The sequence below is a fragment of the Colletotrichum lupini genome, chromosome 4 (assembly GCF_023278565.1).
Source record: "Colletotrichum lupini chromosome 4, complete sequence".
In the NCBI taxonomy this organism is placed as follows: domain Eukaryota; kingdom Fungi; phylum Ascomycota; class Sordariomycetes; order Glomerellales; family Glomerellaceae; genus Colletotrichum; species Colletotrichum lupini.
The window spans coordinates 758840-785602 of record NC_064677.1 but is presented as its reverse complement, the minus strand read 5'-3'; the positions used below and the strand labels follow the sequence as shown (position 1 = coordinate 785602).

General features: G+C 47.1%; 9 protein-coding genes across 9 annotated transcripts; 6 read left to right on the top strand and 3 right to left on the bottom strand.

The window, feature by feature from the left end:
* Positions 1-88: 88 nt before the first annotated feature.
* On the top strand, positions 89-1400 carry CLUP02_07334 (uncharacterized protein; the record flags this gene model as incomplete). Its single annotated transcript, XM_049286329.1, has 3 exons — positions 89-274; positions 514-716; positions 773-1400. The coding sequence occupies 3 exons, from the start codon at positions 89-91 to the stop codon at positions 1398-1400; spliced, it is 1017 nt and encodes a 338-aa protein (XP_049143472.1).
* Positions 1401-3542: 2142 nt separating this feature from the next.
* Positions 3543-4463, top strand: CLUP02_07333 (uncharacterized protein; the record flags this gene model as incomplete). Its single annotated transcript, XM_049286328.1, has 1 exon — positions 3543-4463. One exon carries the CDS (start codon positions 3543-3545, stop codon positions 4461-4463), a length of 921 nt encoding a protein of 306 aa, XP_049143471.1.
* A 1118-nt stretch (positions 4464-5581) lies between these two features.
* Positions 5582-6601, top strand: CLUP02_07332 (alcohol dehydrogenase GroES-like domain-containing protein; the record flags this gene model as incomplete). The annotated part of the gene is made up of 1 exon (XM_049286327.1): positions 5582-6601. One exon carries the CDS (start codon positions 5582-5584, stop codon positions 6599-6601), a length of 1020 nt encoding a protein of 339 aa, XP_049143470.1.
* A 476-nt stretch (positions 6602-7077) lies between these two features.
* On the bottom strand, positions 7078-8004 carry CLUP02_07331 (uncharacterized protein; the record flags this gene model as incomplete). The annotated part of the gene is made up of 3 exons (XM_049286326.1): positions 7078-7405; positions 7460-7814; positions 7872-8004. The coding sequence occupies 3 exons, from the start codon at positions 8002-8004 to the stop codon at positions 7078-7080; spliced, it is 816 nt and encodes a 271-aa protein (XP_049143469.1).
* A 902-nt stretch (positions 8005-8906) lies between these two features.
* Positions 8907-9851, bottom strand: CLUP02_07330 (uncharacterized protein; the record flags this gene model as incomplete). Its single annotated transcript, XM_049286325.1, has 5 exons — positions 8907-9168; positions 9233-9276; positions 9326-9389; positions 9456-9488; positions 9568-9851. 5 exons carry the CDS (start codon positions 9849-9851, stop codon positions 8907-8909), a joined length of 687 nt encoding a protein of 228 aa, XP_049143468.1.
* A 1241-nt stretch (positions 9852-11092) lies between these two features.
* On the bottom strand, positions 11093-12205 carry CLUP02_07329 (NAD dependent epimerase/dehydratase; the record flags this gene model as incomplete). The annotated part of the gene is made up of 1 exon (XM_049286324.1): positions 11093-12205. One exon carries the CDS (start codon positions 12203-12205, stop codon positions 11093-11095), a length of 1113 nt encoding a protein of 370 aa, XP_049143467.1.
* Positions 12206-14722: 2517 nt separating this feature from the next.
* CLUP02_07328 (amidase) lies at positions 14723-16693 on the top strand (the record flags this gene model as incomplete). The annotated part of the gene is made up of 1 exon (XM_049286323.1): positions 14723-16693. The coding sequence occupies one exon, from the start codon at positions 14723-14725 to the stop codon at positions 16691-16693; it is 1971 nt and encodes a 656-aa protein (XP_049143466.1).
* A 2637-nt stretch (positions 16694-19330) lies between these two features.
* CLUP02_07327 (uncharacterized protein) lies at positions 19331-21010 on the top strand (the record flags this gene model as incomplete). Its single annotated transcript, XM_049286322.1, has 1 exon — positions 19331-21010. The coding sequence occupies one exon, from the start codon at positions 19331-19333 to the stop codon at positions 21008-21010; it is 1680 nt and encodes a 559-aa protein (XP_049143465.1).
* Positions 21011-25295: 4285 nt separating this feature from the next.
* CLUP02_07326 (uncharacterized protein) lies at positions 25296-26568 on the top strand (the record flags this gene model as incomplete). The annotated part of the gene is made up of 2 exons (XM_049286321.1): positions 25296-26215; positions 26268-26568. The coding sequence occupies 2 exons, from the start codon at positions 25296-25298 to the stop codon at positions 26566-26568; spliced, it is 1221 nt and encodes a 406-aa protein (XP_049143464.1).
* Positions 26569-26763: the final 195 nt, after the last annotated feature.

Below are 26763 nucleotides of genomic sequence, written 5' to 3'. Positions count from 1 at the left end.
TCGAATTCTTCCCCGTCAGTTATGCAGCGTGCCGTCCTAAGCTCCGGAGGAGGGACAAGACGTATTCCCACTTTTTCTTATCCCACTAATGAAAGGGGGCACTCAGATGCTTTTTTCAATGTCTCGTTTGCTGCTAAACCATCTAAGCTTGTTTGGACACAGGACTAATGACGGCGACACGCATGTTATCAACCCTAAGACGTCGAGGTTTGAGGGCCGTTTGCTTTTCTCGTTGGTTGCCGAGGCGCTACTAGACCCGTCTTCCCCTTGCATAGTGTGTCCTATCTTCCCTAAGGTTTGCATACCACGCGGCGAGGGAGCTTGAGCCAGGGACGATCGGAGGAATATAAGATAGATGTGTTGGTCTCCGACTTTTGAAAACATGAAGAGATGACAAGCCACACAGAGTAACATCTTCATTCTTCATTCATTCACTTGCTCACAGGTCTCTTGTCGTTTTCGACCACGAGTTTCACAGTCACTACAACACTACACTCACCCACTCTTTCCAAGATGAAGTGCTACATTGTTGCTGCTTTCGCCGCCGCGGCTGCGGCCCTGCCCGAGGTTGCCAACCTTGCCGGCCGTCAGAATGGCTGCAACGCCGATAACTGCCTCCGCGCCGTGCGGGCAACTCGCTTCGGAACGGCCACCATGGAGCTTCGCATGGCAGAATGCAGCTCGTTCCTTGCCGTGACCCAGATTCCGGCCACGTCGTAAGCTTCATCAAGTAGTATTACTCCAATCAGAAAAGCTGACCGATCTGCCACAGCACCGTCTACATCACTGAGAGCAGCATTCAGACCATCACAGCCAACTCTACCAAGACCATCTACCAGCGTCAGGCTGCCGAGACTCCCATCTCCGCCACCAAGGCCATCCCGGCCTACGCCTCCGCCTGCGTCGATGAGAGGCGCTACAGCTCCGCCTGCTCCTGCTTCGGCGCCTCCGCGGCCACCACCACCGCTCCGACCCCCATCGTCACCTCGACCGTCACCTTCGTCTCCACCACCACCCTCGCCCCCTTTGTCAACGTCACCCGTCCGGCTCTCGAGTGCAGCAACACCTGGAACTGCGGCGACCGCGTCATCCCCGTGTGCTCCAGCGAGACCGGCTGTGTCTGCTTCCAGACCGTCGAGGGCCGCAAGGTCTGCGCCCAGCCCAACGACTGCAGCCCCTCGTGCGACACCACCAACGACTGCAGCAACGGCGAGGTCTGCATCAAGCAGAGCTGCTGCTCCGGCGGCACCTGCATGAAGGTCGACGTCTGCCTCAACCAGGCCTTGCCCAAGATGATGTTCAAGAGACGCAATGCCGCGTGGGTCAAGAAGGAGGCTCGCGGTGACCTTCAGCACCTCAGCTTGGTACCCCACGATGCTGACATCGAGAAGCTTGCCTAAGTTCTGTTTGCCATGCGCAACAAATTGGGGAGATTGATTGGGTGATTCAGGAGATGTTTGGCACACCCTTGTACATACACGAGAAAACGAAATACCCTTCATAGACTTGCAGTTACCGAAAAACTCTGTTTTCGCCCGCACTGGCGGCCTTGGAGTTGCTTATTCCTCGTAAATGATCAAGAGACATTTTGACTCAACAGTTTCTGCCGCCACTCAAGCTTTCAACCATAAATTTGTGACATGCAGTTAGGGTATCGTAAAGATAAGCTCGGATCAGATCCAGTTTGTAGGGCTTGGGGGATCCATCCCCTTTCATTTCCTTTGAGAAAAGAAACGTTTGCCTTGGCTCGGTTCCTTAAGATTTCACACGTGGCTTTCTTATTCGCAAATGTGCTAGGAGAGGAAGTGATCGTCCGCGGCGACATCCGTGGGCAGGGGAGTTTCCTTCAGTGTTTGTTCTTCATCTAAATCTGCTTGATGTGCATAGGAGGCTGCATTAATTAGATTTGAAGTATGCATACCTAGTATTAGTATGTTCCAACATAAAGTATCGTTCAATCAACCTCGATCTTGCCATCTTTCGCCTGGATGTTGCAATCGCTACAGGCACTGCATTGTTTGTGTTCGAGCTGCATAATCATGAATTGTAGCGTGTCTGTATAATTGTTGTTTCTCGACAAACTGCCCTTCAAGCAATGTTTAGGTGGCCTTCTACTTTGGGAGAAGTTCTGCTTTCCAGCCCTTGCATTGTCGAAAACATGGAAGCCTGCAGATGCCACTCTATCTCCAGGGTGACACCACATAGCCAAGAACCAATAGTTGTAATCCAATCAGTCTGCCAAGTTAAGTGTTATTGAAATTTCCTCACAGGATGCTGCCTGATATGTCTTGGGCATAGTCACATCTTTCAGAAGTAAACCGTCGAGTCAATCTTTTCGTGCGTAAGACTAGAAAGCCGCGAGCTTGGAGAGACGGTACAAGGGGTGAAATGGGTCGATTGAGTTTCAATTCACCTTTTCCGCATAGCTCTCTGGGTTGGGTCTTTCAAATGCATCTTGACGTATTGAGTGCGTTATTGGCACCCGAGTCTCAAACGGCCGAATCATCCTGTCTTCCTCGACTACTAAACACAGTACTTAGATTAGTAGCTAATCCAAGCGTCGAGCTGTCCCCAATATCCCGCTTCATAATTGCTCGAGGTTTCTAGGTGTTGCAATACCAGCTGGTCAGTGACTAGTTTCTCCTGAAGTCGATGAATGGAGGAGCACCGCACATTTGCTACATGTGACAACTTAAAAAAAAACTAGGTGATTATCGTATTCCCAGGCCTAAGGATCATACCTACATCATGTCATTTGCAGTAAGGCATTTCATGAGATGATGAGAGTATGATGAAAGTCAACACTCGTCGACCGTATCAAGGTCTAGCCCAGAAACTCAAGCATATGTATCCCCACTTTGTCCGTCAAGAAGTTGAACTGTTCACCTCGTAGATTCACGTGGACTTATTTAGTGTGCTTTCAACCCCTTTTCACGCCACGCAGGGCACAACAACCCTCGTAGCCTATGCCTTAATATACTATCTCCTCTTCATTCCGCTCATGGCAACCCCACAAGAGCCAATGAAGACCTTATGAAGCACTGTCATCTTCGTTGCCCAAGTTTGCTCCGTTCTTTTATACTGCCAAATGAGTAAGGCTTGATTTTCTCTGGATTGCCAAAAAGCATTCTCAGGCTCTAAGACTTATTCCTACATGTATGTATTAGTCTCACATGTGCCTCTCTCATGCCGGGACGTGATGCTGCAAAAGGTCTGCCGCCCGGCGCTAGACATGGGGGGGATGCAAATATTATATGTCCAACACCAACACGATGTCGAAGTGACGCAAGAGGCCCTTTATTCTCCATCTTTTTATGCAATGGTGACCACTTTCTTCTGAAATTGCATCGATCAATATGTGACCCCGATTCATCAGTTAAACCCCGCACTGATGCGGAAGAATGACCTACTGGATTCGCCATCCTTCTCAATGGATTTGAGAAACTACACCCTTTACGTCAACGGTTTTTGATTGCAACTCCAGCTCACCATACCTATATCAATATTAGAACTTCTTTAATCAAAAAACATTTGTCGTGGGAATGCTTGTTCTTGTGGCTGGCGCAACTGGCAATATCGGCCAAAGACTGGTCGACGCCCTACACGCTCGAGGGCATCAAGTTCGTGGTTTAGGTCGTAACCCCGCGAAACTCACAGATGCCCGACGAGCCAAGTTGGAGGGCTTCGTCGTTACCAAGAGTCACTATGACATTGAGGCCCTCGATCACGGCTGCAAAGGAGCCGACGCAGTCATCTGTGCCTATGGAGTGTTCCCGACTGAGCTACAATTCGATGGGCAGCTTCTCTTGCTCCGGGCCACTGAGCGCGCCAACATTCGCCGATTTGTCCTCTCTACGTGGAACAATGATTGGAGTCGCGATCCACTAGGCATGCATGAGAGCTACGATCCTTTCATCGCATTCCGTCGGATTGCCGAGATCAGCTCGCCCATCAGGCCGATATACATCTTCACAGGCGTCTTGGCTGAGGTGTTTTGGGTGTTTCCTGATCACCCCTATGGAGCTGTCGAGCTGAACGGCTACTGGGACGGTAGAGACAAGTCCATGAGTTTCTGGGGTGATGGAAATAAGCCATTTCCATGGACCACGGAGCGGGACGCGGCGGAGTTCACTGCTGCGATTGTTTCTAGAGACGATGCTGAGGAGGGCGGATGCTGGGATACAGTTTCCGGTATCCATTCAGTCAGGGAGCTTGCTGCTGCTTACGAAAGGGTGAAGGGAAAACAGGTCAGCTTTAAAATCAGGGGGACTGATGAAGACCTTAAAACTCTTGCATTTGAGGCTCGAAAGGCAGCTACACCGAGACAATTCTTCCAGTACATGTCGTACTTTTACCAACTCTATACAAACAAAGGCACATGGGATATGGCAAAAGTCGACAACGATAAGCTGGATGTTCGAGCCACGTCTCTCGAGGACTTTTTGCGAGACAACGAAATATAATCATGACAGCCGCATCGGCTTTGCACTTTGAAGACTTGCAGATACAAATCATCAAAGTTCCATGCTGTGATTCACGCGTCGCGTTGTATTTGGCTTTAGCATCAACCATCTCTACCAATTGAGATGTGGAAATTACAAGTCATGACAGTGTACACGTGTAACAGTCATCTTTATCCCAAGCACTGATCTTGTCTAATCCCTCTTGTCTAATTCTGACTTGTTCGACCTTCCATATTTAAGGTGGGACCAGAAACATTTCAAAGCTTCCACGCAAGCAATCCGCCTACGCAACTGCTGATAGCAGTCACGTTTGAGTAGGAAAACTTTTGGTTCATGTCACCAAATGGGTCATGTGCGATTTGAATAAAGTTTAGCCTCGCAGTCCGATTTTCAGACCAATCTCATGATATCGCACTTAGAAACCTGAGTTACGGATGACGTGATTTTGGCCGAAGTGTTCGCTATCGTTCCAACGGCATTCGTCGAATGGGCGGTTTGTGGTGCATTCGAGTTGAGCTTACACTGTAAGGACGAACTCAGTCTTGCGCGAAATGAGAGCCCAAAGCTGTCACTCAATGCGGGGTCTATGCGCGCGCCAACAGGCACTCAATGATGTGTGACAAACACGAAATGTTACTGCAGCACGTAATCCATCTCTTCATTGTGCATATAAGTTGGTAAGTAGGTAGGCGGCATCTAAATCTACACTCGGTATTTGTTTCCGCTTTGGTGACACCGAAAGGCTACGCCACCTCCGGGTGTCCCGGTGGTGGGGATTTACCCTTTCAAGCTTAGCAATCAAGATTCATCGTGAAGAATGTCGCAGATGGCGCCTTCAATTGCGTTCGACTGCCGTGTGCGCTTAGCAACCGCTCGGAAGAATAGCGTTTAGGTGCACGATCAATCTCCCCGATGGTCTGAATTCGAGTCGAAGCAGAGATACTTAAGGCCATCATGCATCTCGTCAAGTAAGAGAAAAGCAGTCTCATTAACATATCAGATCCCACTACCGGTATTCACAAACTACCGTACCAAATCAACAAGCTCCTGCAACTCACAACACTGCTGTTGGCCATACTTCCAACATCACGAGCATCCACAATCGTCCGATTTCCACGATGTCACACCCCGCCGCGGTCCAACTCGAACCCAAAGCCCCGCTCACTGTGCAAGATGTGACCACTGAGCAGCCTGGGCCCCACGAAATCCTCATTAAGAACGAGCTAGTCGCCCTCAACCCCATTGACGCCAAAATCGCAAAACTCGCCATCTTTCCCATCCCATACCCGGCCATCCACGGCTCATCTTATGGAGGTACCGTGGCGGCCGTCGGCTCCGAAGTCACCGGCTTCAAGGTCGGCGACAAAGTAGCTGCCGTCAAGACGGGTGGTGCAAACGGTAACAAGTACAGCGCCTTCCAAAAGCAAGTAGTGTCGCGAGATGTCACTGCGATCAAGGTTCCAAGCAGCGTCGACCTACACACCCCCGTCGGTCTGCTAGGCAACTTCAGTACCATCGTTGGCTTATTCAACGAGCACTTAGGCCTAGACAGGCCCGATCCGGCTAAGAAGGTGCCCTCCAAGGGCAAGAAGATTTTGGTTTACGGCGGCACATCTAGCTTCGGCAGCTTTGCGACACAATATGTGTCTCAGTCTGGATACGATGCTGTCACCACCACATCCCCACAGCACAAGGACTTTGTAGCCAAGTTGGGTGCCGTTCACGTCGTCGACCACACTCAATCACAAGACGCTGTTATCAAAGAACTCGTTGCTCAAGGGCCTTACGAATATGTCGTGGACTCCATCTCACTGAAACTGACATTTGCTATCACCACCGCAGTCCTGGCTGCTCAGGGCGGAGGAAAGGTGTATGCGTTGTTACCTCCCACTGATCCGGAGAGTGTTCCCAAGGAAGTCACCGTTAGTTTCGGGTCTTGGTCGGCACCACTTGCAGAAGAGAAAAACGCCGGTCTATTGAAGTGGTCCTTTGAGACATACTTTGCTCAGGCCATCGCTGCAAACAAGATTGTCGGCTTGCCATCTCAGAAGATTGATGGCGGATTGGATGGCCTGAATAAGGCTGTGGATGTGCTGTTCAAGGGGGTCAGTGGATTAAAGGTTGTCGTGGAGCCATGAATACAAATTGGAAGGCCGATTGTGGGATAAGGTTCTGGCGATGGACTGTTTGGTTGGATACTTGGCTAGGAAGAAAAACGGGGCATAATTGGATGCCATGGTAATCAAATACTTAACCTTGAAGCAACTTTCAAAATAAGTGAAATCCTCAAGCATCTAGCTTCGTTCATTCGTGTATGGTATTTGGTTTCCTCCTCGGCCCCAGAACACAACGCCCATCCTGAGATTGTCGTGGTACGTTCGTGAACCAACAACGATCAACGTCAAAACCCCCCGCGGGCGGCGATAGCATGTACAAGACTGATATCACATACACATGGATTATTCCTCCCTCCATTGACAAAATGCGACTTCTGCACACCCGCACTAGTTCTTCCGAGCGCGCAGCTCAAAGTTGTCTACGGTTGCTCAACCAGGTGAAGATTGCTTATCGCGGGGCCCAAACTTCCTGAGTTTGGTCGCAAATCACACACTATTCAAGCCGGGGGAGCTGCTGGAGCTTCGGCCGGAGGAGCAGCGGGCGCTTCGGCTGGAGGTGCTGCCGCAGGATCCTGAGCCGGGTTTGCCGGTGTCGCGGGTGTCGCTGCCGGTGCAGCTGGAGCCGCCGGGGCTGCAGCGGGAGCACCGCCAGCGCCGCCTCCCGGCGGACCGCCACCGCCAGCTCCCTGGGCCGGCGCTGGGACAAAGGCGGCATTTGCGAGGGGAATCTGTCCAACGGCCCCGCCACTCACTGTGGTTCCGTCGACGTTTGCTTTCGCCGCAGCAGCTAACTTCGAGTATTGGACGACTTGGTTCGCATTGGTGCTGTTCACTGATGTTAGCAGAAACTCACATATCCAATCTGTCTCTCCAACGCACGGGTTGATGACCAGGACCTGTCCCTCTTGACAATGAGGTCCGGTGGCGCAGTATAGAAACATTGGATCAGCACTCGTAATCGGCATGTTGAACGTTCCAACCATAGCCTGTCCGTCCTTGAAGGGCACATGACCGCTGTGGATAGCCGTCGGAACCTGAGCTTGAAGAGGTTGGCATGCGGCGCCTTCGGCACTTTGCGTCACAGTGTGGTTGCCATTGCTGAACTGGAACTGAACGACGTCGCCGACCTGAGCCATGATCAAGTTCGGGACGAATGTATCCTGCGCTCCCCCAACCACCACCGGGATGAGTTGATTGCCTTGGGGGGTCGCTGGTGCGGCGGCTTGTCTTCGGACTATGGTTCCGTCATTAGAATGCGAAAAACAAAGTTTGAAAGGCGTAGAAGACTCACTCCTGAATGGGCGATGGGGAACACCTGCCACAACAGTACCGTCAGCCGGGAAAGGGTCTCTCTTATAGACTGGTTGAGGCATGGCAGTGACCGTGGCGGCTGCCACAAGGGCCCAAGCCGAAGAGACTCTCATACTGGGCGGTGAAAGAGAAGTATTGAAAGTAAAATTCTTGAAATGAATGAAGCGAACACTGCTCAGCAGTGACTTTCCCCTATTGATTAAAATGCGTAAATGACTGGAAATGCCGGTGTCGAAAAATATCACGGCCAGACCTCACTAGGAGGAATTTTGACTAAAGGGAACCTGAAGGAAAGAGAAAGGAATGGGAATGGAGACAGAACTTAGAGTTCGAGTAAGTCTAAATTTTGAATTAGATTAGCACCGGCTGTAGTACATATTTGCCATCGGAATACCCGCGAAGCCAAGACACGAGAAGCTCTTGTCCGGGGCTTTAGGGGGCTTTACTAATGATGATGAAGTGCCGAGAGATAGTGGAGGTGGGGGGCAGAATGCGAAGGTTCAAGACACTCCAAGACGTTGACCTGCGCAACCAGACTTTTTTTTTCCAACTGGCGATGCTGGGCATCGTTGAGGCTCGTGCTGCCAAGCTGTCTGATGATGTTCCGTGATGGTTTGAGGCTCTTTAAGACGATACCTCTTTGGGAAGCCAGAGCCTCACAGGGAGGGTGACGATCTAGCGGGAGATCATGTCGATTGGATCGTCGCCGTCTGTTCTCCCCACCGAGGATCATGGGATGGCGTAAGTCTGTGTTTCCGAGTTGAGATGTCAGTGGGGCCGGAGTGGGCGCATGGAGCCGGTAGGGGGCGCCATTCGGTAGCTTTCCAGGTTTCATCTCGCCTTCAGGTCACCCCATTCACCGTTGACAAGTTCTCTTCTACCCTCCCTTCGGACTTTTCTGTAACGGACATCCCAAGAGTTCTCAAGGTTGTCTACTCCACTATTGGACTTTGCGACGGCTTGTCATGGCTTGTCAGTGTGTAAGTGACAGGCCTTTGACATCCTTCACCGCCCATCACAGGTCAATGGTTCGGCAGTAAGCGTCGGCAGGGCGCCAAAAGGCCTCACTGTCCCGCTTAGTCAGGCCACAACGCTGGACGAAACGAAGACTAGATGAGACGAAGAACCTTTTACTCGGCATTATCCCGAAGAGCGCGCGCGCTTCGGCCGTATTGAAATGCCCGCGGGCTCCCTTATGGAAAGTTGAAAACATCGACGGGACCCCGAGTACATCGCTTTGAACGATCGACGCTGAAGCCGTATCAGTTTCTTCTGCTCTTTCGCACGCTCAGTGCTATAGCCTGTCACAGCCACGAGGCCGCGTCGAGATTACGTCCTCACCTCTGAGGTGCGACGGCTTGTCCATAGCCAAGAGAGGCTTTGCGCTGATGACTCAAATACGAGTCTACAAACACTTCAGAGCTGCCATCTCACCTTTGAGAACTCTTGCGCCATCGCAACAGCCCCACCTGCCCTGATTTGCCAAGTCAACTTGGACCTGTCGGACTTAGTTGAGCAACTCGAAACTCGGATTTTCGTCGCTCGGCCTTTGTTTCCTCAACACCAATGTCCATGCTTTTCGCTGACGAGGAGACCCCTGGGCACCATGCTTTTTTCGCAGAATGTCCGGACCTCAGCCCTAGCGTATGAGCATTGTCTCCAACAGCCGGCCCAACGGGGAAGGGTGATGTGAGCCAGTGACGAGCTGCGACTTCATGAGACACGTGGTTTGTAAGCTGCCCGACTCCGCCTTAGCTTGGATCAGGCATTCTGATTCCGGTACGATCCGATCTCCAACGTGAGCCCGCAGGCCTGTCGGCATCATCTGCCAAAAAAACAACACAGCTGCCATGTCTTGATAGACGGCCGCATCAACGGAACTGTCAGCACCAGGAGATGCGGCAACTAAGAACACATGTAATGAGCAAGATATCGAAATAACACCAACAGCAGTTGTCATGGTTGCTTTATCCAATCTCCGAACTGCTGTGTAGGGATTATGTGAACTATGGCAATCATTTTGTTCTTGCCTTTGGTAGGATCGACGATCTTTGAAAGTCGATTGAAATATTGCGCCATGTTGCCAATAGCTATTGACGACGGTGCTGCTTCGTGAGTCTTTGAATCTGGAATTAGTATTCCACGCATACATCATTGCTGGGATGTAAAGAGATCCGCATGCCGCGCCCTCCGGACGAGAAGCGTGCTTGGGGCTATACGAGAGTCGCATACAAGACGAAGAAATGCTTGGCACACGAAGCCGAAGGTGTCGCATGTCCGGATGGTGGGGGTGGAGCCTTTTCTGCATTCAGTCCAACTGTGACGTTGAGTTCACATTTTTGCGCTTTCCTTCAGACATCATAAGCTATGCCGCATCTTATTTCATCTCAACCAGCGGTTTTGTGCGATGAACATCTTCTGATTCTTCGACAATAAAGAAAGAGAGTGGATGCAAACCTCCGGGAGCATGAACATCAGTCCTCAAGTGAAAACAAATGTGGGGAATGCCGCCCAGGATGACCTCAACGTTACATATGTGCACAAGTAGTGAGGGAGATGAATCTCTTTTTTCTCATTTGTTTGGATTATTTTAGACTGCTTTATCACTTTAGCCCAGAGAATGGACTTGCGAGCGGAGACTATTGAACATACAAGTTCCAGTGGCAACAAGCTACACCCATAAGTCAACGACATACCGTTACTGATGGAGGTTGATTCGGAGTTATTACAATTTTTGAAATGACTTCACTGATCTTTCACTCACACATGGCGAGAGGACTTGGTGAGAATATTGATTTATACTTGGTAATAGCGGGCCCTGGGCACTGATTGAGTGAATCTGGAAGTCATCGTGAGCCGGGGGTCGTACAAACCGTGATCATCAAATAGCTAACAGATTCACCGTGTAAGCTCCTTCGCACATAGTTCCAACGTTCTCTACTACGATAGCACCTCATATTCCTATTCAACAATACGAGGTACGTGTTGACTGATTGAGATTCACGCCTTACAGAACTTTCTCCAAGTTTGGGACAGGACTATGAGAAAGTCGAATAAGAGGTTTTAATTCAGATGTCTAATTGCTCTGACGGAGGTTGAGATTCATCAACTCGCGACTATGAACTTAGCCCAGAAAGTGAACATTTATCTTTGCGGCCTGACAAGACGATGTAAGGCTATTCTTGAGTTCGCATTCCCTCCTTAGCCCATCTTCCCTGGATTCAAGTTCAGTCCTGTCTTGGTCTTAGTCCAAGTCTCTAACAGGCCATCAACCTTCTTGATATTCTCGTGCCCGGCCGCCTTGATAGCCTCGTATGCTAGGCGATAGACGTGGATAGACTCGGTGAACAAGGGACGACGATGCTTCCACCCAGTCAGCTTAGTCAACTTTGTGGAGTCTGTCCACTGGGGAAAGTTGATGATGCCCGGCGGCCACATCTCCCCTTCTTTCGCATCCGCCTCGTCAATGTATTTAAATCCAATCTTGATTTGGTACTCCTTAACCAGTGCTTGCGCAACCTTGTCAAGCGTCTCGTAGCTCTGGGCCGAGATGTTGAACGCTTGGCCGTCAACCTCGGCTACGTTTGAGTGAGAGGCGATGGCAACATAGGCGTCTCCGCAGTCGTCGACATGGAGAGCATGCAGGATTGTGGTGGGCGGAGCGGTCAAGATGAGCGGCTTCCCCTCGGCGGCGGCCTTGGAAGCGACATTGAAGAAGGCTTGGTAGTAGCTAGAGGCACGTCCGTAGACGTTTGTAGGTCGAACGAGAACCGGAGTGAAAACGTCGCTGTGTTCAACGATTTTCTGTGCGTACGTGGCTCGGTTGGTGAGCATGGGAACTGTCCCGATGGGTGACTCCTCCGTGTGTGGGGCCAGGTCCGGGGCTCCGTCGAAGTGCGGACCGATGCCGTAGTCCTTGCATCCAGAAGTGAAGATGACAATTGACTTTGTGCCGGCCAACAAACTTGCGGCTCCGAGGGTACGGAGCAACTTGATGGTGTTCTGATAGTGTGGGATGTAGTCCATTATGTTCTCCGTGGTTGAGACAATGGCATCGAGCTTTGCTGGAAGATGGCTTTGGATGTTGGCGTGCGCGTTGAGGTCATCAATGGCTCCGATGACAGGAACGATCTCCTCTTGAGCTAGACTTGTTGCCGCCGAAAGAGACCTGACAAGACCGTAGGTGGTCCATCCAGCGGCCACAAAGCAGCGGGCTACGGCATTGCCAATGTAGCCGTTTGCACCAGTGATAAAAACAGTTTTGGGTGCTATGTTGATTACCTGGTTTGATTTCGATGCTCTCCGTCTCGTCATCTTGAGATCTTGAATGATGTGCTATTTATTTGTAGTTGTCTTCTTCGATCCTAACATTTTTTGTTTGTAGTCTTGCCTCTAGACTTGATTGTCTCGCCTGCGGCCCTGGGTCCAGAGTGCAGATCGGGCGGTACAAGGTAAAGGCGGAAAATATTTAGCGGTGAACCGGTGGGATAAGTGACTAAAGATGGCGCAACTCGTGGCCGACAAAAATGCTCATTTGTCATAGGGAACCGGCCCCTAGTGGAAATTTGCTTTGTGCCATTATGATTTATTCCAGCTAGTGTAGCGTATTGCCGAGGGAGGTGGTTTTAGTTCGTCGCCGTCCGTTCTTTATCTCGGTGTAGCATTTTGTTTGATATATTCTCACAAGTTATAGTGAAGACTTCTGACGTATTGCGCCTCTCAGCATGGGCCACAATGCAGCGGATGAGTTCATGCACCCAGGAAGTCAATCGTTTCAGTTGATTCGTAATGTGTCACGAGATATGAATGTGGTTAATGCTGCCCACATTAAGTGGGCCTGCTTTTTGTGACAGTTATGAGCCCAGCTCCTATCCGCTATTACCACAATGGTTAAAGTGCCGCATTATCTACAGGTCGTGTATCCAAAAAGCGAAAGACGGCCGTTCGAGTCTCTATATAGGCAGGTTTTTTTAGTTAGTCTGCTACCTACAGGGCTAAGGCGCAGCATAGATACTAGGTTTTTTTAACTAGTCTGCCACCTACGGGGTTAAGGCGTAGTACAGACGCCTATTACACGGATAATAGCTCTAGGCGTCTAGGGGGTATGTCACGAGATATGAATGTGGTTAATGCTGCCCACATTGAGTGGGCCCGCTTTTTGTGACATAATAGCTGCGAATGATTCAAGTCGCAGCGACATAGCCGTCAAGAGATGGATTAGTCAATGGGTCGCCCTTGTGTTGATATCGCTTGGTGATAACGTTATAAAGGACCTCCGAGAACGGATGCCTGATTGCTAAGCATCTAGCGATGAAGTATTGACGCGATTAGTACATGAAGTGATGTGGGTAGTCCAGTCTGAGTCCGTTGAAATTCCTTAGATAATCCCCGGGTTTCTGCAAATCAAGGAGGATGGACTACTCAAATGCGGCTCATCGAAGAAGCAATGCTCCGACCAGGCAACATACATCGGGTCCGTATCAACGCACTGTCCGGCCGTCTTGAGCCGATCCGGCCCCACTCCGGTCAAACTTCACCGAACACACTCACCGAGACCAGTTTCTCACCAAGGACAACTAAGCTTAGGCAAGGCAAATTTCTATACAACGACTTTTTGTTGGCGCGCTCTCCGCCTGAATAAACTCTATCAGTTGTACCATTTGTAGTCGTTCTCCAGCCTCGTGCAAGAATCGCTTGACGGAGCACGTAATCGCGGCCGGGCAAGAAAGTGTATTTGAGTAGGTGGCACCCGGCAAGATGCCGTCTCCCGCTCTCCCTCTCTTGGCACCGGGAAATAGAGCATCTGCGCAGTTCAATCTGATCAGATCGAAAAGCTTCCGCTATCCAATAAAGTTCAAGGCGTTCTTACAACTTCTCACGTAAGCGTCAAAGGTGGATATATCATAATGATAGCCGCCCAACCTGCAGCGGTCCCTGGCGGCCCCTCCCGAAGTCTCCACTAGACATGGTTATCTTGACAGCTCGGCGCAACTCCGTTATAATTTTCGCATGCACGTGGTCATTTTACGTACTGATGGGCCAAGAACGAGCTTGCCATCGTACTTAATTAACCTTGACAGATTAACTCAAGGGTTCATCAAAATGATTACCATTAACTACTGGGACTAGGGGACACTCCACGTGGCTCGTTCTGCACGGAGCCCAATTCATCTTGGTGTTTCATGCAGGGTCCAAACAACAGTGCGAGTCATCTGAGTTGGCCAAGACGGCCAACATCATTGCACATACCGCCCTGGATCAGACTTATTGAGAAAGGTGTAGGAGACTCATGATACTCATCTTCGACACGTCATCTTCCAAAGTAGCCACGCCTTGTAGTACTTGAGCTACCACCTCTAGGATGCCTCGAGTCGGCAGCTCACAAAGGAAACAACATACCACCAAAAGTTCTCTCAGTGGAATCCTAGACTTCAGGGTATCACAACGACTGTTGTGGAACAGCCCTGACATGGCGGAGAAGTCCGTTATGGATGTAATTCCCTCAACTCATCCAGGGGCTGGTAGGCGGGGTATAGTGATTTCGGTGCGACTTTGCTAAACTTATGCTCAAGCTACACGCACACACTGTCTTTGTTCAACTTTTGTATCACCAGGCTTTAGGTCTTTCATAATTGTGAGGCATTTTCGTTGTTGTTATGAACTATTCCAAGGTGTCACAGGCAGCACATCATGAGATGTCACAGCAGGCTCCGCAGTGATTGAATTGAGGAGGTCATCAGCAAGCAGTCAGGTATTGTTATAAAGACATGGCAAAGTCGCTCCTCCAAGCATCAAATCTCAGATCATCAAACCAAGACATTGAGAATAATCATGAAGCTCCCTGCTTTTCTCCTCGCGTTCTGCCTTATGGCACTCTACTTCAAGGTAGCAAAAGCGCTTACGCCCCTAAATGGCACTCTTTTCCAATCTACCTTTGTGTCAAACACTCAAGACCAGTCCTTCCTCATTGAGAGCACTCAGTATCTGGCTGTGACTTCGGATCCTATATTCACCGTCTCCTGTGTCCTGGACCCCTCTCAGGGACCACTCACATACATCTCCGCCCTTTCTGCCACAACCACCGGAGATGAGCTGAAACAAGTCATCAATGACTCTTTCGGAAAGGATGATGTCTTCGTTCAGGGCTTTCTAAGCAATGTTCTTGTCAGTGCCAGCAGCTCCGAAGACCTCGATGATTCGGTCATCAGCTATCTGGAAGGTCTCGGATCCAACATTATCTACGGTGCTGGTGATGGGCCATCCACTTGCGGCAACTCCACGCTTATTCCCTGTCCTTTGTTTGCCATCACAGATGGAGACAGTCTCTACCTCAGCAAGGTCCTCCTCATGTACGTCGATATGTACAGAACCTTTGTGACTGGCACGTACGAATCAAACGGAGAATACAAGGCATTCACCCAGTCCGAGGCTGACTGGGGATACCCTATGATTCCCGTTCCTTTCAGGCTTTACAGCACGGAAGACACAAGACCTTTGGCTGGTCAGCGTGTTGCTGTGAAGGACATTTACGATCTTGAGGGGATCCAGACGACCGCTGGGAGCAGATCCTACGCTGCCGTCAACGACGTCGCAGATAAGACGGCACCTGCTCTCCAGAAAATTCTCGACCTCGGCGGAGTTGTCGTCGGTAAGCAGAAGACTGCCCAGTTCGCGTCCCCTCAGAGCCCCTGGAACTGGAATGATGCGTTCTATCCCCGCAGCCCTCGCGGAGACACCTTCCTAAGCTGCTCAGGCTCTTCTTCTGGAGCGGGTTGCTCTATCGCTGCTTACGACTGGCTTGACTTTGCCATTGATACCGATACTGGTCTTTCGGTGCGACAGCCGGCTGCATTTTCGGGCACATATGGCAACAGACCTTCTCAGGGAATGATCCTAATGGAGAACATCATCACAAATGCCTTCAATGCCGATACTGCCGGTGTCTTCTGTCGCGACCCTGTCAAGTGGACTACCTTCGCGAAGGCTTGGTACGACCCCTCACTCCATCAGGACACGTCGTTGAACGGCTTGCCTGCTCTCTCAGTTCCCGACGAGCGTACGTTCCCTAAGCGAATTCTGTACCCGGTCGACCATCTCCCGCTGCAGGACCCCGCCGCTGAGACAATTCTTCAAAAGTTCCTAAGCGACGCGTCGGCATCTCTTGGCGCCACTGTGGAGCAGGTCAACCTTACTGAGACGATCGAGAATGTGACCGGACGACCCATCTCGCAAATCCTCGGAGACTTGCTTGTTCTGTGGACACACGACTTGATCACGGAGACTGCCCAGCCCCTCCTGGCAAAGTATGCTCCGGCTTTTCCGCCCCTTGACCAACCGTATCGCGGGGCATTCCACTCCCTGACCATTGACGACAACGTCTACAAGGCGGCAATGGCGAACCGGACCCGCGATGCGGCCCTGTGGCACGACAAGACCCTGTTCTCCACGGACACATCCTGTTCTGAGGCAATTTTTGTTTATGATGTCGGAACTGGCGGCATTCCTACTTTCCGATCCCAGGACCTCAATAGCGACCCTGGTTCCACAACCCCTGTGAACCCTACAACATCTCAAGCTGGGTCGACTGTGGCGTCTTACTTTGGCGATGCCGATTACACTGTTCCCATTGGCCAAGTCTCCTACTTCAGCAATGTGACTTTCCAGGAAGAGTTCATGCCTGTCACTGTGAATCTCGTGGCTAAGCGCGGCTGCGACTTTGTTTTATTCAACCTGGTCAATGACTTGGCCGACAAGGGCATCTTGAAGACGGTCTTAACAGGACAGCAGGCTTTTGCCTCTTAGGTCTAGAACAGGTAGCTCATAGATGGCTCCATAGACGGTTTAGTGAACTTTGGAGCGGCCACGAGGTGGCTGGGATGGTCATGGTTACTGCTGATTGTGCAATGAACTATAAAAGCCCGCAAATCCATCCAATGTAACCAAATCTACCCTACATAAATCTGTTAAATATCATACAGCCATTCAATTAAATCATATCTGGCGAGTCTTTTGTGAAACTTTTGTAGTGAATATTCCGTATCCATATGATTGAATAAAGAGGACGGCTTTGTAATAACAAATCTCATTTTGAAAAGCTTTTTCTATTCACTTTCAATACTTGTCTCTCGAATTGAGCTATAGGATGACTTCTCAGGCTCCTTAGGATAACCTTGACGACTCTTTTCCTGGTCTTCATCCTTTTCGTCAGAGTGTTGATCTCTAGAGATATTGATGGCCCGATATCCGACTTCTGCATTTGCTCGGGTTACCATATCTGGACAACCGCGATAGGTGGGTGTTCAAAGGCTGTCATCTCAACATGGGTCGTATCAAATCTGAATCGGCCTGGAATCAGGGCCATTCACCTGCCCACAGTCGGATGTTCACGGGTACATACGCGACGATAACTCAACCTTGCATTCCTCACTTTCTATGTAAACTACAACCATCTGAAGTCCGTTGATGCTGGTACAAGGATCAAAGAGCAGGATGTTCGCCAGGGGCTTGGAAGTTAACATGGGAAAAGCGCATGGGATTCAAGTTGACGATTAATACCTCAATTGTGGAGGCCATTGGATCCTCTCCGGCTTGAATCCGAGATGCCTGCAAGATGCAGGAGCATGACATAGATGGTCTTGATTTTCCCGATTACTGACCGTCTTTCAAGCCTAAATATCAATAACCGCTGCCACGATGTCTTGCGATAGTTAAAACACCCCGCGCGCGTGTCGGGAACTGATGGAGGGCGGGCCCGCTCTTCCACTCGTTATTATTTTCGCACGCACATGGTGCCCTTGTCGATGGTCCGCAACGGCTCCTCCCGGATATAGGCCCCACTAGACATAGTTATCTGACAGCTCGGCGTAATTCCCTAATCTGGATCTCATCCAATACTCCAAGTCCGTTGCTCGGGGGGTATGGGCAAACAAGCAACCGCCTTATAATTGCCATACCCTAGACTATGCGTGGGTATGCCCCACTCGCTACGGGATGATACTCTACTGTTCACTCACAGTGAGAAACAAGTTATGAATCATGAGTTGGCACAATCTTGTGGGAACGATGAAAGAGGTCAGGGGAAGACCTAGGGATCGGGCGTCGTCATAAGGCCAAACAAACTTTCGTCACTTGAAGTCGTATCGTTTTCATCACCAGCTTCAGCCCTCAGACCATCGCATGATTAGGATACCAAAATTTGATATGTCAAGCAGCATCCCCCGAGCAGTCAGACGACCAAAATTCTCTTCTGAGAATATGTCGAACGATATCTACTTAGTGGATTGGCATATGTTCAGGATGTGCCTAATGGATCAGATGTAGCAATCCATGTCAAGAATCAGGGTCAAACTTCATAGTCTTCCACAAATGCCCACAAGTATTGTCAACTCGGCCCCAGGTGTCCTTGGCCTGACGAAGCATCTTAGTCAATGGGGTAGTGGTCTGCGCTCATCAACCCCGAAGCTGGTCTGAGCATTCCTTGCAGACCAACGAGGTAGCAAACGATGACAGTCATCTCTGTAACAGAGACTGTGAAAACAATGCATTCGTCTGAGAGGTTGAAGCTCAATGAGACAAGCTGCCAAGCCGTTCCAGCTTAGGATTCGTGAAACTATTTTCCGTTATCTTATAACCTGCTTTGATCTCTGGGTCTTACCAGGTCGGGAAACGTCATACAGCTGGTTTCTATTCTAAGTCACTTGATGCTTCGTAGTTTAGATGTACTAATTATCGAAGCCTATTAATGCCTTGGTAGTGAACACTGACCTACCATCATCACATGGCTTGACCTTTGCTTGACCTCTGCTCTTCTTCCCATCCGACTACCGGAAACAAGTAGACCCCAAGTAGACCCGTCCTACGCTTCGGAGACTCGCGAATCCGACGTCCCAATAAGCGAGATGACTTACGAAGTTGATAGATATATCCCTCAATGAGCGTTGACTCAACTCCATAGTTCTACGGCAATGACTCGCCGCGAACCCAATTCCGAAAATTCTCTCTCGAACCACGAGCGACCCAGGATTGAGCCACGACGGGCAGAAAAATGACATTGTTCAGAGAATCTCACGTTTTCTTCATGAGAAGGCTGGTCAACCTAGGTGGCAGGGTCAAAACTTGCCTATTGCATGTCGATGTGGAATGTATTGCAACTCAAGCTGCACGCAGGTGAGGAAGCATATTGGCGATATCTCTTCCAGCCGGAAAGGAGACAGACACTTGCCGGCGGTTAAGCCGGCAATCCAGTCGGCATTCTCGTCTTTGTCAGAAAAGCCTGAAGTTTGATATTTATATGTATGATTGTCACGATGTATAAGTAGAAGATCATCTCCCACCCAGATGCTATTATCTTTTTGAAGGACATCACTCTCACAGTCTCACTCAGAACACTCTCATTCACAAGGCCCTCAGCATCTCAACAACTCACGTACCACAATCAAAATGCTCCCTTCTTTCAGCTTCAAGAGTGAGGACGCCTCCAAGGCCTCTGCCAACAAGCGCACTCCTTTCTCTCCTATTGGCAGCACTTCTGGTTCCCGTCTGGCTCAGAGGCAATCATCCAGCGCTGCCGAACAGAAGGCTCGTCCTCAAGCCTGGGTTGACACGCCTCAGCTCATTTACTCTGAGTGGAACAAGGCAGCCGGCGACATCAACCAGCCTCTTGGCAGCCTACCCTCCAACTTCTCGATTGGTCTTGTCGGAGCCGGAATCACCAATGTGGTTCTGGCCTTCAACCTGGCCAAGGCCGGCGCAAATGTCACTCTGATTGAGGCGACTGACAGCGTCGGAGGCCGACTTCGGTCCCTTCCCACGGCTGACGGCGTCAACGTGGCGGAGATGGGCGCTATGCGCTTCCCTCCCTCGGAAGACCTTCTTTACTACTACGCCAATGAGTTCAACTACACTTTCATTCAGAACTTTCCCGACCCCGGCAAGGTCCCTACCATCGTCTACTACCAGGAAAAGGCTACTTCTTGGACCGACTCTAACACTGCTCCCACCGGCTTTGAGAAGGTCAACAATGGCTGGGTTCAGCTTATCTCAAAGGGCTTGACCGGCGGCAGCAGCACCTTAGCCGCTGGCAGTCAGATTACGACCTGGCTCAGTTCCAATGACACTGCCACTCGTAACCTTGCTGTTCCTGAGTGGCAAAAGTACTTGGACACCTTCGGCGACGACAGCTTCTACACTGGACTCCGTCGCATCTTCGGCGAGGGCCACGAGTGGGACGTTCCGGGTGGTGAAGTCTGGACCGAAGATGACTTCCAGCGCTTCGGCACCCTTGGAATCGGCTCTGGCGGCTTTGGCGCTGTCTACTCTGCGGGCTTCAACTCCGTTTTCCGCCTGGTTGTGAACGGCCTCGAGTCGGACCAAGCTGTCTTTGCCAAGGTCACCGACTCCGGTCTGCAGCCTGCCGGCATCCGTGATCTTGCCCAGACAATCTGGGACAAGGCGACTGAGCTCGGTGTCAAGACCAAATTTTCGACTGTCGCCGAAGTTACCAGCGGCGGCGGCGATGCTCTTGGAGGCCTTGCCGTTGGTGTGAGAGAGACTTCTGGAGGTGTTTCCACCAACGTCGAGTACGACCTTGTCGTTGTCGGAACTAGCAACCGCGCCATGAATTACGCCTTTACTCCGGTCTCGGAGACCACTGAGGACCCGATCATGCCTTTGGAAGTTCAGAGAGCCATTAATGATCTCCACATGACCGCCTCATCCAAGCTGTTCATCCGCACCAAGAAGTTCTGGGAAACTCAGGGGGCTGGTTTCCCTCGTGTCATTCTTTCGGACACGAACCTGCCGCAGACCTACACTCTGGACTATGGACACCCCGACTACGGCATGGTCCTCGTCACCTACGCCTGGGAGGACCTTTCTCTGCAGATAACGGCTATCTCGGATCCCAAGGAGCTTCTCACGGAACTCAAGACCCAGATTGACAGAATCATGCAAGAGTCTGACTTCCCGGAGTATGCCAGCCTCCTTGAGCCCGTCACTGACGACGATATTTACCTCATTCACTGGCCTCTTAACCGCTACTCATCAGCGCTTATACCCATTCAAATTAATCAAACAAATAAGTCAAACAAACAGTCAAATATAGGAATTTTAGCAAGTTAAATAATCAAATATTATAAGGCCCTATATTTAACGTATTTAATTAAATATAAGGTCGCCTAGAAAAAAGAAAATCCGGGGCCGGGCTAATTAAAAATCGATATTCTTAACTATACCCTATAGAAGTTTATAATTAGGAATATAAATACTTAGAGCGGGATTCGAACCCGCAACTCCTTATTTATAATTATAAGTTTAGTATTATATTACTTAACTAAATAAATTATTAATAATTATTATCAAAAAAAAAGCCTAAGTATTATAGAGCCCTAAATTTAGTATCTTATTATATTTAAGAATTTAAAAAACCTCTAGTGCCCCCTTTTTTTAATATTAATAAAACTAACGAAGTTACGTATTACTACTTCTAACCTTTTATAACTATTATAATTATTATTAATATTAATTAAATTATATATTAATTAATTCGCTATATTATAATTAATTAATTAATAATAAGTTATATAATCTTTAGTATATAGCTACTATTTTAAATTATTTCGTAACTATAGACCCTAACTAATACTAGCCTCGTATTATTAACCGATTTTAATAATTATAATAGCCTCCTCGCCTTTTTAAAAGTAATTTAAAAAGGGAGGACTTTTATTAATAATAATTTAATATTATAAAAGGGCATAAGGCTAAGGAAGTTATAGATTTATTTAGAGGGGGTCTTTGCTTAAGAGATTTATAATAGAAATATTCGAGGTAAAGTTTTTTAGTTTTATTATTATTATAACGAAATAGGTATTATTATTTATTTTAAAATAATAGCTACGAGCTTAGTAACGGCTTATTTAAAGTTAAAATACTAAGTAATAAATTTAAGCTTTAGCGAGTTATTATATTTATTAAAATCCTCTAAGTACGACTTTATATTAAAGAGATAGAAACTTATTTTTAGTACTATTATAAAGGACTAAGTAACGAGAATTAAAGAATTAGTAATTAGGTATATTATTAATAATAATAGCCTATTTATAACTTTCTATAATCCTTACCTCCGGGCCCTCCTTTATTAATTAAATTATAATATTACTAACGAATTTTTATTATTATATAGAAATATAAGAAAGGAGCTAAGTAGGATCTTTGTTAAGAAGAAAGATATAATTAGGGTAGAGATCCGGAGGTTAATAATAAAAGTCTACTTATTATTCGATTTATAAACCTCGCTAACGCGGAATATTATTATTACTATCTTTATTTATTTTCTAAACTATACTAAGTAATAAATATAATACCTTATTATTTTATAATAATAGTATAATACTTATAATAGGGCTAATATTACTTAGATTATAAAATTAGTAATAAACGACTAGGAATTAAGTAACTAAGTCGGAGTAGTTATTTATAATAATACTTTAAATAATAATACTTATTTAGGTTACTTATATCTTATATTATCTTATACTTATACTTAAGAAAATATTTTTAACTAGAGGATAAGGTACTATAGTTATATTCTTAACCTCGTTAATAGGGCCTTTTTATTTAATAATAATAAAGAGGTATTTAAGTAAGAATTAGATATATTAATTAATACTAAGTAACTTTAAAAAGATCTTAATTTTTAATATATAAGGGGCCCTATTAGTAAGCTTTAGAACGTTATTAAATTTATTCGCTCGTTATTTTAATAATATAAGGCCTTTTTCGAGGTTAGTAATAAGACTAACGAGAATAATATATTTACTCTCTTTAAGGAGTTATTATAAGAGCTTATATTAATACTTAATAATAATATAAAATAGAATTCGATATATTTTATAATATAACGCTCTTTATAAAAGAAAAAGTAAATTTATATTTTTTTAATAACTAGTCGAGCTTATAAAAATCTAAAGTAATGGATCCTTATTAAGGAAGTTCTTAATAATAACGACTAGTAATTATTAACTAAGCTAAAGGTAGTACTTAAGCTATTTTATTTTTAAATAATAAAATACTAAGGCTAGGGTAAAAGAGACGGTTATAGCCGTTTATAAAAAATAATAATAAGTCTTAAGTACCTTATTAACCGTCTTAAAAAATAAAAAAAGTTATATAATAAACTTTTTAAAAAAGAGATAGATCTTACGGCTTTTTAAATCTTAGTATTATAATCGTAATTAATATAAATAATACTACCTCGTTAATAATTAGCTCGTTATTAATTTATATTTTAACCTCTTTTTTAACCTCTAACTTTAAGTAATATCCCTTATTATATTTAGTCTAAGTATATACCTAGAGAGCGGGTAGAGCTACTTTTTAATAATAATTTTAACTCGCGAGAATACTTCTAACTATTAATTATTAATACTTAGTAAGTCCTTAATAAGTATTATACTAAGTTAAATAACTCTCTATTTTATATTATAATAATTATTTTTTACTCTAAGTAAGGATTAAAATAGTTAAAAAAGAAGTAGGATATACTTAAGTAGAGTTATTAGTTATTTAATATAAAAAAGGGACTTTACGATTATTAATAAAAATAGTATATAAACGAGATAGTAAGTCCTCCTCCTCCTCGTTATTTAAGTCCTCTTCCTTTATTATAATAATTATAAGCTATTTTTAATACCCTTACGATTCTAAAAAGTATTATAAAAGACTTATAATATTAATAATAATTAATATTTTAAATAATAAATATAGTAATTAACTACGTACTTAAGCTTAATTAATATTACTTATAAATTATCCCTTAGCTAGTCCTTAACTTAATTTAATAATAGATTAATTATTAGCTAACTTATTTAACATTAAGTAAGCTTATGCTTAATATTTTTATAATCCTTATAATAGTAATAAATTACGAAAGGATATTTAGCTTTATAAAGTTAATTTTAACCTTATAATAATTATTAATAAGATCCTCTACGCTAGAGGAGGTTTAATATCTTAAAAACTAGCTTTATAGTAGTACTATAGAAATAAGAGGTTAATTTTTTAATTAAAAAAGCTAATCGAGATAAAGTCTATAAGTTAGTACTATAAGGACTTTTATAATAGCTTTATTTAATTCCCGATTGGGAAATTAGTTAAATCTATTAATTAATTATTAAATAATTAAATATAGCGCGAGAAATGAGCTAAATAATTAAATACGAACCTTATATTTAATTTGTTTGTATGGGTATAAGCGCTGCTACTCATACGGTGCCTTCTCTCTGGGATTCCCGTGCCAGGATGTTAGCATTGAGTCTCTCTTCTATGATTGGGAGAGAATCAACCAGACCCAGACTTCGCGGGTCCTGATCAACAGTGACTGCACTTCGTTCCTTGGTGGATGGGTAGACGGTGGCCTCCAGCCGGCTCACAACACTCTTTCGGCAGTCTTGGAAAAGTTTGGGACTTTGAACTCGGCGGCAGCTCATTTGGCACCTTCTGCTCTTCTTGGGTCTGGCTTGTACCAGTACTAGATATTTCCTCATGATTTCCTTGGTTATCTTCGATTCATCATACCACTATCAGGTAGACTCAATTAAACACGCGCGTTTTCTCATAACACTTATGAACACCAGCTGTCTAAGACGCTTTGCATTGCCACGTTCTCAAGACAAGCTCTTGATGGGTTAAGGTTTTCCAAATCCCGTAACTAAGACTCCAATCGTGATGAACTCTTTCATCTGGTAAAGCTGCAAATTTAGACTTAGCGCTATAATATCTTGTATAATTTTCATGCATTCTTGAGAGTTCTAGCGGGTGGAGTGAGTCATCTAACACAACGCATCTACTCGATTGAATGTTCATGTAGACTGTCGCAGTTGTCTTTTCGGTGTCTGTTATACGGTGGATATTTTGTCCGGGGTAGCTTCCGGCGTACGACCCCGGTCGTCAATGGCGTTGACAGCCACATGGATCTGCAACTAGGCTGCTCGGCACTCTGTTCAACTCCACACAATAGACCTTGGGTCTCAGCTGACACACCCCTTAAATCTCGTTCTCGGCATGCAAGGATCAGTCGGGCCCTACCTGGAAAGGGGCCGACGAAAACTTGATGTGTTCTTTATCACATTCCAGTTCTTTTACCTTAGTAAAGTACATACTGCCACTATGGTCGGGATAAGTCCCGGGCGCTAGAAATGGGCAGTAAATTCATATCAGATATCGAAATAAGTCCTGAGAATGGGTCCATTCTTATTCGTGATTGAGCAGCTAGGTTATATAACCCAACGGTTTACGTAGCCATCACTTGGGTTTCTAGGATTATCTTGGCTATCGCACCTTCAGTTCTTTGGATTCTTGTTCACGAAAGAGTTTGGGCTGGTCTCAGGCCCCAATTATCGACAACATGAAGTTCACTTCCATTTCCAGTCATCTCGTCATCCTTTTGGGGGCTTCTTTATGGGCTCCAGAGGCAAACGCCCTCTGCTCCAATTCTTCCCGATCAACCTTTAAACACCCTGGCCTACTTCACACTGCCAAAGACTTTGACCGCATCACCGGCCTCGTCAACGCCCAGAAGGAGCCATGGACGATCGGCTGGAGCAAACTCAAGACACGCGCAAACTCTGCTTACACCCCCAATCCCAAGGAAACGGTGTGCCGTGGCGGCGCAGGTCGCGAATGTAACCCCGAAAACTATCCGTCTCTCTACCGCGATGCCCACGCCGCCTACACCAATGCCATTGTATGGAAGATCACCGGCGACGAGGCACACGCCAACGCGTCGGCTCGCATTCTTGATGCTTGGAGTGACTCGCTCGTCTACATCAATGGCTCTTCCGACAAGTTCCTGGCTTCCGGTATCTATGGCTTCCAGCTCGCCAACGCAGCCGAGATCTTGCGTGAGTGGAAGGGATGGGACGGCTTGTCTGCGATGACCGACATGTTGCAGAGAGTCTTCTACCCCATGAACCACAACTTCCTTGTCAACCACAATGGCGCATCCATCGACCATTACTGGGCCAACTGGGACTTGGCCAATATGTGCACCATGCAGGCTATCGGAATCTTGTCAGACAACAAGACTATGTACAATGAGGCAGTCAACTACTTTAAAAACGGTGCTGGCAATGGCGCCATCAAGATTGCTATCTGGGAATTGCATGAAGAGGAAGGGTCTGGCAAGGTCCTTGGTCAAGGCCAGGAGGCTGGTCGTGACCAAGGGCATGCTCTGCTGGACTTTGCTTTCTTGGGCGTTTTTGCGCAACAGTCTTACAACCAGGGTGATGACTTGTTTTCGTACCTCGACAACATAATTTTGGCAGGGTAAGTAAGGTCTACCACAGTAACATGAGATGAATACTAACACGAGACCAAGGTCGGAGTACGCCGCCAAGTACAACCTCGGATTTGATGTCCCCTTTACCAACTTTACCAACAGTCACGGCACGGCTGTGAATATCAGCGAATCTGGACGTGGCGGTCTTCGACCCATCTGGGAGCTGCTCTACAATCACTACGGTGTCATCAAGGGGCTCAATGCTTCTTGGACCGAGCAAATGCGCGACCACGTGGTTGAAGAAGCCGGTGGTGCCGAGGGAGGTGGCGGCGACTACGGCACAACCAGCGGCGGTTACGACCAGCTAGGATTTGGTACCCTTCTTTACAGATTGGAGTAGGATCGGAGCCAGTTGCTCTCTTTCTGGGAACTTCGGCTTGGCACTGATCTGCATCCCTCACGTTTTTCTGCCACCTTGGTAGCCACCTTCATTAGTTTCCATTCCATTGTCTCTTCGATTGCTCATACTGTCCTTCCGACGGCATATAATTCTTGTCTATATTCTATTGTCACTCCCATATATACCATAAGATGT